This window comes from Quercus robur, chromosome 2 (assembly GCF_932294415.1).
Source record: "Quercus robur chromosome 2, dhQueRobu3.1, whole genome shotgun sequence".
NCBI lineage: Eukaryota > Viridiplantae > Streptophyta > Magnoliopsida > Fagales > Fagaceae > Quercus > Quercus robur.
The window spans coordinates 136,701-147,693 of record NC_065535.1 but is presented as its reverse complement, the minus strand read 5'-3'; the positions used below and the strand labels follow the sequence as shown (position 1 = coordinate 147,693).

General features: G+C 35.7%; 1 protein-coding gene and 1 long non-coding RNA gene across 2 annotated transcripts; both read left to right on the top strand.

The window, feature by feature from the left end:
• Nucleotides 1-5,041: 5,041 nt before the first annotated feature.
• Nucleotides 5,042-6,844, top strand: LOC126716147 (uncharacterized). Its single transcript, XM_050417176.1, has 3 exons — nucleotides 5,042-5,171; nucleotides 5,252-6,684; nucleotides 6,815-6,844. The coding sequence occupies exons 1-3, from the start codon at nucleotides 5,042-5,044 to the stop codon at nucleotides 6,842-6,844; spliced, it is 1,593 nt and encodes a 530-aa protein (XP_050273133.1).
• Nucleotides 6,845-7,109: 265 nt separating this feature from the next.
• On the top strand, nucleotides 7,110-7,663 carry LOC126698615 (uncharacterized). Its single transcript, XR_007646525.1, has 3 exons — nucleotides 7,110-7,137; nucleotides 7,335-7,400; nucleotides 7,549-7,663. It is a non-coding gene; the product is annotated as an uncharacterized LOC126698615 (long non-coding RNA).
• Nucleotides 7,664-10,993: the final 3,330 nt, after the last annotated feature.

Here is a 10,993-nt window from a genome sequence, read left to right as displayed (position 1 = left end):
ATTTTTATGCCCTTCCATCGGCACAAAATTGGAATCCGTATTTTGGGTAACTCCGTGCGATATATTCAACGGACAATAACTCTCTCGATTTCTATCGAAAAAATACAAAGTTTTTGCTCAAATTGAAGCACCAGATGAGTTCTTTCTAAAACATTCAGGCCATGTCTAAAAATTCCTCACTGTTTAAAAGTTATTGTTGAAACGGTGACCGAAGGTCACGTTTCAACACATTTTCTAAGCGATTACGGCTTGTGAATAACTAGCCTCTAACGTTTTATTTACCCAAAATTCGATTTCAAGATTATTGATCTTACAATATAGGAAAAATATTTCCAAGCCAAATTCGTGTGCGAATCGTTAAACTTCCATTTTCATGCCCCTCCACCGTTACATAATTGGAATCTGTATTTCGGGTAACTCGGCGGGACTAATTCAAATGACAATAACTCTCTTGATTTCCATCCAAAAAATACAAAATTTGCATTCAAATTCAAGCTTCGAATGTGTTATGTTGAAAACATTCAGGCCGCGTCAAAAAATTCCTTATCATTCAAAAGTTATTGTCAAAACGGCAACCGAATGTCACTTTTCAACACATTTTCTAAGCGATTACGTCTCTTGAATGACTTGCCACTAACGTTTTTTTACCCAAAATTTGTGTTCAAATTCAAGCTTTGACTGTATAGTATCGAAAACATTTTGGCCGCGTCTAAAAATTCCTTATTGTTCAAAAGTTATTGTCCAAACGGTGAGCGAAAGTCACCTTTCAACACATTTTCTATAAGATTACGTCTCGTGAATAACTAGCCACTAACGTTTTATTTACCCAAAATTTGATTTCAAGATTATTGATCTCGCGATATAGGAAAAATATTTCCAAGCCAAATTCGTGTGCGAAATGTTAAACTTCCATTTTTACGCCCCTCCATCGACACAAAATTGGAATCTGTATTTCAGGTAACTCAGTTGGACTAATTCAAATGACAATAACTCTCTTGATTTCCATAAAAAAAATACAAAATTTGTGTTCAAATTCAAGCTCAGAACGTGTACTTTCGAAAACATTCGGGCAACATCTAAAAATTCCTTACCGTTCAAAAGTTATTGTTGAAATGGTGAAAGAAGGTCACATTTCATCACATTTTCTAAGCGATTACGGCTCGTGAATAACATGCCACTAACGTATTTTTTACCCAAAATTTGATTTCAAAATTATTGATCTCACGATATAGGAAAAATATTTCCAAGCCAAATTTGTGAGTGAATCGTTAAACTTCCATTTTTACGCCCCTTCATCGGTCCATAATTGAAATCCAAATTTCGGGTAACTCGGTGGGACTAATTCAAAAGACAATAACTCTCTTGATTTCCATCAAAAAAATACAAAATTTGTGTTCAAATTCAAGCTCAGAATGTGATCTTTCAAAAACATTCTTGCCGCGTCTAAAAATTCCTTACCGTTCAAAAGTTATTTTCAAAACGGTGACCGAAGGTTACTTTTCAACACATTTTCTAAGCAATTACGTCTCGTGAATAACTTGCCACTAATGTTTTTTTACCCAAAATTTGATTTCAGGATTATTGATCTCACGATATAGGAGGAATATTTCAAGCCAAATTCATGAGTGAATCGTTAGACTTCCATTTTTAAGCCCCTCCATTGGCTCATAATTGGAATCCATATTTCAGGGAACTCTGTAGGACCGATTCAAATGACATTAACTCTCTTGATTTCCATTGAAAAAATACAAAATTTGTGTTCAAATTCAAGCTCCGAATGTATAGTATCGAAAACATTTTGGCCGTGTCTAAAAATTCCTTACCGTTCAAAAGTTATTGTTGAAACGGTGAGCGAAAGTCACTTTTCAACACATTTTCTATGCGATTACATCTCGTGAATAACTAGGCACTAACGTTTTATTTACCCAAAATTTGATTTCAAGATTATTGCTCTCGCGATATAGGAAAAATATTTCGAAGCCAAATTCATGTGCGAATCCGTATTTCGGGTAACTCGGTTGGATTGATTCAGAAGACAATAACTTTCTTGATTTCCATCAAAAAAATACAAAATTTGTGTTCAAATTCAAGCTCAGAACGTGTACTTTCGAAAACATTCGGGCAATGTCTAAAAATTCCTTACCGTTCAAAAGTTATTGTCGAAATGGTGAAAGAAAGTGACATTTCATCACATTTTCTAAGCAATTACGGCTCGTGAATAACATGCCACTAACGTATTTTTTACCCAAAATTTGATTTCAAAATTATTGATCTCGCGATATAGGAAAAATATTTCCAAGCCAAATTTGTGAGCGAATCGTTAAACTTCCATTTTTACGCCCCTCCATCGGTCCATAATTGAAATCCAAATTTCGGGTAACTCGGTGGGACTAATTCAAAAGACAATAACTCTCTTGATTTCCATAAAAAAAATACAAAATTTGTGTTCAAACTCAAGCTCAAAATGTGATCTTTCAAAAACATTCGTGCCGCGTCTAAAAATTCCTTACCATTCAAAAGTTATTTTCAAAACGGTGACCGAAGGTTACTTTTCAACACATTTTCTAAGCAATTACGTCTCGTGAATAACTTGCCACTAACGTTTTTTTACCCAAAATTTGATTTCAGGATTATTGATCTCACGATATAGGAGGAATATTTCAAGCCAAATTCGTGAGTGAATTGTTAGACTTCCATTTTTACGCCCCTCCATCGGCTCATAATTGGAATCCGTATTTCAGGGAACTCTGTAGGACTGATTCAAATGACATTAACTCTCTTGATTTCCATTAAAAAAATACAAAATTTGTGTTCAAATTCAAGCTCCGAATGTATAGTATTGAAAACATTTTGGCCGCGTCTAAAAATTCCTTACCGTTCAAAAGTTATTGTCGAAACGGTGAGCGAAAGTCACTTTTCAACACATTTTCTATGCGATTACATCTCGTGAATAACTAGGCACTAACGTTTTATTTACCCAAAATTTGATTTCAAGATTATTGCTCTCGCGATATAGGAAAAATATTTTGAAGCCAAATTCATGTGCGAATCCATATTTCGGGTAACTCGGTTGGACTGAGTCAGAAGACAATAACTTTCTTGATTTCCATAAAAAAAATACAAAATTTGTGTTCAAATTCAAGCTCGGAATGTGTTCTTTCGAAAACATTCTGCCCGCGTCTAAAAATCCTTACCGTTCAAAAGTGGCAAAATTTGCTATTTAGACTAAATTTAGAATTTTTTTTGGTGAATAGTATGCGTGTCAAACTAATTAGTTAGTTGGACTGATTTTGGAACTCGAGTTTGCTAAACTCGAGTTCCAGCCCAATATTCAACTTTCTGACTCCCGGTCTGACCAACATAAATCTGGAATTAAAAAAAAAAAAAAAAAAAAACCATATGGAACTCGAGTTTCTCAAACTCGAGTTCCTGTTGGGTAAAGTTTTTTTACTAGTTGGAGCTCGAGTCTGGCAAACTCGAGTTCCAGGCAGGAAAAATTTTTAAAAATTGGAACTCAAGTTTGCTAAACTAGAGCTCCAATTAAATTCCACCAACTAACCCAACCGTCTTAGCTTTCCCATTACTCTCTAATATATATCACAAACAGCTCTCTGCCACGCCTAATACACACAGACAAGCTCTCTCCCACGCCATTTTTTTTTTTACTTCAAATGCAACTTTTCCAAGCTCTCTTTTTTTCAAAGCAAACTTTCATTGATCTCTACAAAATTAAAAGCTTCATTCTTCTTCAACCACTAGGTAAATATCTAAACCTTTTTCAAAATGTTTTTTGGTTAGACCTGGTGAATTAATTTTTCATTTGTAGATATATATTTTTCACATACCACTTTTTATGGTTTATGAGTAATTAGTTGTTTGTAATGTGTTTTTATTTATTTATTTATTTGTGTATTTGTAAATGGTTGTTATTTGTTCTTTGTAATGGATTCTTTGCAATGTGTAATGAGTTTTTTTGTGAAATGGGTTGTTGTTTGTAATGTGTTTAACATGTTATTATTTGCAATGTGTTGTTATTTGTAATGGGTTATTTGCAATGTAACAGATTTTAATTTTTAAGGGTTAGTGACCATATAAGAAATTGCTTGAGATTAAAAATTCAAATATTTCTATTTGCTTGGAGAGAGTATTTTATATGTGCTTGGTTAATCATACAAAATTTGCTTGGAAATTTCAAAAATATTATCTCCAATGTTATATTTGGTGGACCATACAATGTTATTTTTACTTGGCGGACCATACAATGTTTATATTTTCTATTTTCTATTTGCTTGGAGATAATAAAATTTCAATTGTTTATAATTGATTAAAATTTCAATGTTATCTTTATATTTGCTTGGAGATAATATTTTATAGTTCATATCGGATAAAAGTGTTATACTTGTTACTAACTTTTAGTAAACTCATTTGACTTTGAATAGGTTTGTAATGGGTTCAATTGATTTATATCTATATGATGGTGGGGAGCCCCAGAGTGATGTGATTCATGGAGTGACGTATGAAGGGCCTGGTAAAAGGATAGAGATTATTCAGCTAAAAAAAGGACGGGAGATCAATTTGAAGAAGTTGAAAAAGAAAATTATGAAAGAACTGGATTTGGACCGTCGGTCCCATGACATAAAAATTATATATCATTCTCCTCATGCAGTTTTCAGTGATCGCATTGTCTTCACACCTATTGAAATAAAAGGAGACAAGCATGTTAGGATTATGTTTGACAGGATAGACTCGACGCCTCAGTTAAAAGCTGTTGAGTTATATATAAGTGTGGAGCCTCGTACAGAACTTGGCGGTGAAGATGTGCAACAAACAATTTTGGAGGGTGGTGGAGGGGAAGAATTACAATTATTACATGCAGATGGTCATCCGACTCTTACCCCATGCACCACAGTTGGGGGTTATACACTACCATCTCATGAGACACCAACTCCAATGGATGTTTGCGGATCTAGTTATCAACCTCTAGGGGGGGGGGGGGGAAGACGAAGGCGACGTTAATCATGGTAGAGATGAGTATGAAGAGATGATTGGAAGAGACGACTTCCACGAGTATGTTGATCACTATGAAAATGTTGACAATGTTCATAATGATGTTGTGGATGATCATGATGATAACGCTATGGAGTTTCATGATGATATAGGCGATCATATAGGTGTGCAAAATGTTACGAATACAGTACCTACCTATGAAGTTCATGCCCGTCATTTCATGCAAACACTTGGGATAATATAGTTGATCCTTCAAATGTTGAGATACCATTTGCATCAAGTTGGGTACGGGGAATGAATTTTATCAAAAGGTTGATTTTTCCTAATAAAGAGGCGGTGAAGCAGGCATTAATAGTGTACTCTATGGACAACAATAGGAGTTATACAACTGAGTGGTCCAACCAGCAGAGATTGTGTGTGAAGTGCGTGAATGAGTCATGTGCATGGAAAGTTCGAGCATTCTCGCAACGGAAACTTAACGGACTATGGGTCATCACAGTATACAACGGACCTCACACTTGTCCATCAGTTGGGGTGAACAAAGATGGTAGAATGATGGATTCAAATTTTCTTGCTCAAGAACTTCATACATATATACTTGAAGATCACACTTACAAAATAAAGGATCTCCAAAACCTGATAAAGGAAAGGTTTCAGCACGAAATATCGTACTACAAGATATGGGATGCGAAACAAAAGGCCATTGCAAACATACATGGGAATTGGGAAGAGTCGTACCAAAAGTTACAGAAGTTGTTATTGGCATATAAGGATAGTGATTCGGGTACACAAGTGTCTTATCGGTCAATCAACGGAAACACACCAAGTACTATTATATTCAAGTATGTGTTCTGGGCTTTCGCTCCTTCCATTGCTGGATTCACACATTGTAGGCCAGTAATTAGTATTGATGGAACTCATCTTTATGGAAAATATAAAGGAAAGTTGTTGATTGCAATGGCTACTGATGCTAACAATGAGATTTTTCCACTTGCCTTTGCGGTTGTGGATGATGAGACGGGGGCCAGTTGGGGATGGTTTTTATATTGCTTACGGAAAGCAATACAACATGTGGTACCCGATTCCGGCATTTGCATAATATCTGACCGACATAGAGCTATCATATCTTCCATTGAACAGTGGCCCCATGATTATGTACCGGTATATCATCGATATTGCATTAGACATGTTGCTAGCAACTTCAACACTCAATTTAAGGACCCATTCTTAAAGTCTCTGGCCTTGAAAGTAGGATACGCTACTCAAGTTCGCAAACTTGATAAAATATTGGATTGCCTTAAGGAAGCTGAACTCAAGTTCAGTAAGGATCTTAGTACTGAGAAAAAGAAGCCGTACTCATATCTAAGGAAGGAGGATTTGGAGATGTGGACATTGTCACATGATCGTGGACTCCGTTATGGGGCAATGACTACCAATATGTCGGAGTGTTTCAATGGAGTTCTAAAAGGTGCACGTGGACTACCAATATCTGCATTGGTTGACTACATTTGGTGCAAACTTGTCGCCTATTTCAATGATCGGCGCACTAAAATATTGGGTGATATTGCACATGGTCAAGAGTTCAGCAGTTATGCCATGGAGATCTATGAAGCAAATTACGAGAAAGGCCAAAAACATTATGTGAGGCCATTTCACCAGCAGAACGGTGTATTTCAAGTTTGCACAATCTACAATCCACAAAGATCTAAAGGGGGAGACCATAGTCATGAAGTAAGGTTACAAGATAACACGTGTACTTGTGGCAAATGGGAAATCTATAAGATCCCTTGTTCACATGTAATTGCAGTTTGTATCAGGGAACATATCAATGCAATGAAGTATATCGACCCTTGTTATAGTTTACGAGAACGACTTGCCACTTATTCACATGATTTTTGTGTGCCAAAGGATAAGTCACTGTGGCGAGAGGTTGTCGGCCCAAAGTTGTACCCTAACCCTGATATGTTGCGAGACAAAGGTAGACCTATGTCAACAAGGATAAGGAATGAGATGGATTGGAGGGAGAGTCAACCCAAGCAGAAATGTGGAGTGTGTCATGTAGAGGGTCATAACCACAGAAGATGTCCGAATGTGATTCGTGCATCAACAAGCAGTGATGTTCCTAACTAGGTAAGCATGCATTCAATTATCATAGGTAAAGTATTTGGCATGTATATTTAGCTCTTAACATATCTTGGGCCTCTATTTGGAGTTCATGAGCTTCCATGATATTCTAGTTACTTCATTCTTTTTTCCATAGTTGGAAGTTCATGAGCTTCCATGATATTCTATCTACCCACTTAAATCTAACTTCCTATTTTCCACAGTATTATTTTGAAGACAAATGCAAATGTTGTACCTATTATTTTGGAGCTACCTTATGCAAAAGAAAGGTATTGTGATCTTGTTATTCTCACTCCCTCTCTTCCTTATATTTTTTTAATTGCTTCTATACCTAGAAAATGTGCAAAATAACATGTAGTTTTATATGTGCAAATTAGCCATATTTATGTTTTATATGTGTTTTCATAATTTTTGTAGGCAAGCATTGGACAACGCATGTGAACATCGTACAGAGTATGCGATATTGAATGTAGAGGACCAAGGAGGGACATCTTTTTGCTTTTGCAGTTCCTTTAAACTTTTTGGCATAATTCAGTCCTTGCATATTTAGTTTTTTTTTTATCTCCATGTCAAAGTGTTGGTAACTTGCTGAATTTACATTTTTCTTGTAAACTTTATTAATTTTGACATCCAACGTTATTGAAGATGGTTAAGATGAATTTTTGTTAAAGATTCTGCCTTTTGGATATGAAGTTACCACTAGAGTTCATTAACATGTACTATTATGTGCATAATGTAGGTTCTTTGGGTATTCTTATTGTAGGTATCTAACTACACCTTGCTTGCATAAGCGTGCAACATTATATAGCTAATTTAGCATCCACTGTCCCCACATAGTCACAAAATAATGCTATATACAAGCCTATGACATCCAGATGAAGACAAAAGTGTAATCTTGTAAATTGTGATCTTAATGACTTAATACAATATTGGGGCCGTAATGACTTGCAGAATTTGCACCACTTCTGTCATTGAGGGCTTGGTAACAGGTATCTGAGAGGTGCTAAGAAATCATGATAAGGATACTCCATTATGAAACCACCTGAATTTCTTATTCAAGACTCAAGAAACATCATGATGTCCTTCCAAATTACTAAATTATCAAAGAAATATTTCATTAATTTTTTTATAATTCGATACACTGTCATGGGTATGGGGGTTTTAAATCCTGAACTATTAGGCCTTGGCACTTCATTAATATTCAAGTACATCAACAACTCAAAAAAAAAAAAAAAAAAATCCCAAAAGGATTCACTAGGTTGAAGATCCAAAACATATCCAAAACATCCTCCTATTCAGCTCTCGATGTTCTTCACATTACCGGCTTGCATTCTCCAACTCAGCAGTCAATTAACAGCCCACCCCATCTTCTTGCTGCCTGTAATTTGTGTTCATTTCAAAGTCATTTTGGTCCAACCATTTCAGCTTCCCCCACAAAATTGTCCACTAGCATTAACCTGCAAAAATTTGAACCAAAAGAATATAAGATGACTGATTAAAATAGTTCTGGTTATAGAATTATAAGTAGCATAAGCCCTTGTCATTCACTCATAATATATAATTTCAGCTCCAGGATATAGGATTGAGTTGCAATAGTTTAAGGTTTGGACAATGAGTCCAACTTTGGACAAAAGTGGTGAAGTACAAACAGTGGTTTGGACAATGAGTTTCACAACAGCTGTTGCACAGCCCTAAAAATCTGAGTATTTCACTCTCTCAAAAGACACCAAATAAAACATACAGGAACAGCTTTCCAGATTTTTCCACTAAGGTAACCAACTGCCTCATCCAGCAAGCCAAAAATTCGATCACAATTATAGACAGTCAAAAGATCGTACAATTTTATTCTTTGAAAATGAAAGAGCAAGTTTCAGTACTGTAGGAACTCACCAGGGAGTTTACTAAGAAGTTGACTATTATTAGGAAGGTGGTGAACTACATATTTAAGCAGGTTGAGTAGCCAGTAATGTTGTTACTAGATTTTATTTTTAAAACAATATATATGAAAAACAAAAAGATTGGGACCATCAATACCATGAAGTTGAAGGTAAATCTAAACTGATACATGGAAAATAGGTTACTCGTCACTCTATTAGTGAGGCTTTAAGCTTGAAAGTTGCAACTTCCATTGAAGAATAATATAGACAGAAGACATGATTCCTTGAGGTAACTTTGGGATTTAATTAAGCAAGAACACATAGCAAAGTGTTAATTGAGACTCTAGCACCTAATAGTGTCTCAATTCCAGGAATTTTTTTTCTTCTTGTAAGTTATTTCCAATAGATAAGATAACCAACACTATTAAATCTCCCAAGGCACCAGTGGTTCCTAATACATGCATAAGCAGTCCATACACAACAAAAATAAAAAAGACATGAGCTCACTGTCAACAATGAAACAAATTTCCATTTTCCATAAAATACCGGCTTCAATCTCATCCCTTGAGTACAAATACTGTAGGCTAAAATCCAAATTACACCCTATAAGTTTGTGTCAATTGTCATTCTCATCCCTAAAGTTCATTTTTTTGTAATTTCAGTCCTAAATGTTCACATTTGTTGTTAGCAAGGTCCTTCCCATCCAAAACCATTAAAAATTTGCCATTGGCAATAAAAAAAACTATTTTTATATACAAAAACAAATACTAAAAGTTCATATACATTTTTTTATATATATTTAAGTAAAGTCTAAAATTTATGTTTAAAAAATCGCTCAAATACCAATTAATAGCACGATTCCAACCCCAAAAGGTATTGATCCACAATACATTCAAAAGGAGTTAAAAGAAACAAATAAATATGTATATACTAAATAGTAAATACTTGCCTGAGAATGCAGCAACAAGACACTGAAATTTTCTTATCTCCACATCTTGTTTTGCTCCCTACAAAACAGGAAATCAAAAAAACAAAAAATGACATAATTTGCTCTAGTGACTTCTTGAAACAGAGCGAACCTGCTTGCACGTGAACTTGTGTGCATTCAAATCGTTGGATATGAAAAGCAAGAGCACCAACAGCAGAGAATTTGGACATATTTCAGCTTTAGGGAAAGAAGAAGAAAAAAAAAAAAAAAAAAAAAAAAGAAACTCCATTAAAGCAATCAGGCAGCAGAGAAATGGAAATAGTATACCAATTCAGAACGAACACAAATACGAAAGAGATAATGCAATGGTAGATTTTCTTGTGAAACAAATAACTGCATTGTAACAAATAAGATGCTTCTCACTTTAAAGAGATAATGCAAGAAATTAAACAGACCATTCAAATCACGGAAAATGCAAAAACCACACCTTTTCAAAAAATGGGTATCCTTTAGGCTACACCCTCCCCGCGTTTACTTCTTTTCTGGTTGCGCCTAGTGTACTGTTTGGTTGTAGGGTGAGCGTTTTTGTCAGTTGGAGCTGCAACCTGCTCTAATGACTCATTTGGAGCTCTAACCTGCTCATAAAACCAGTTGTAGGCTTATACAAATAAACAAATTCATGCACATAGAACCACGAAAAATAGATGAAATTAAAATAACAATAAAGCACTAGGAATACCAGGTGGGAACCTGTGCCGCATCTCTTTGGTTGGATGGTGCAAGTTGATTTCCGTTTAGGTGGAGCATGATCATTTGCATTGTGTGGCTACTCAGCTTGATCACGTTGCCCCTGCTCAGCGTGTCCATCATGTGGTTGCGTTGCTTGTGCAACATGTATCAAGGGATAGGAAGAGGTAGGAGGCAATTGTGTATGACTCGGGCTGGTAGACATTAGCCCAACTTGGGGTGTTTGAGGGCTAGGGGTGGGTATAACTGTCTGGGGGGAGCTATAGGACGGGGCCGTGGGCGAGTTGTGGTCAACGGTGGTGGTGTGTGG

Bases quoted from the DNA above. Each gene is read 5' to 3' on its own strand.
- LOC126716147 (XM_050417176.1), top strand. From the start codon at position 5,042: ATGATTGGAAGAGACGACTTCCACGAGTATGTTGATCACTATGAAAAT. The intron at 5,172-5,251 runs GTGTGCAAAATG...GGGATAATATAG, and splicing joins TGATATAGGCGATCATATAG to TTGATCCTTCAAATGTTGAG. The intron at 6,685-6,814 runs GTTTGCACAATC...ATGTAATTGCAG, and splicing joins AGCAGAACGGTGTATTTCAA to TTTGTATCAGGGAACATATC.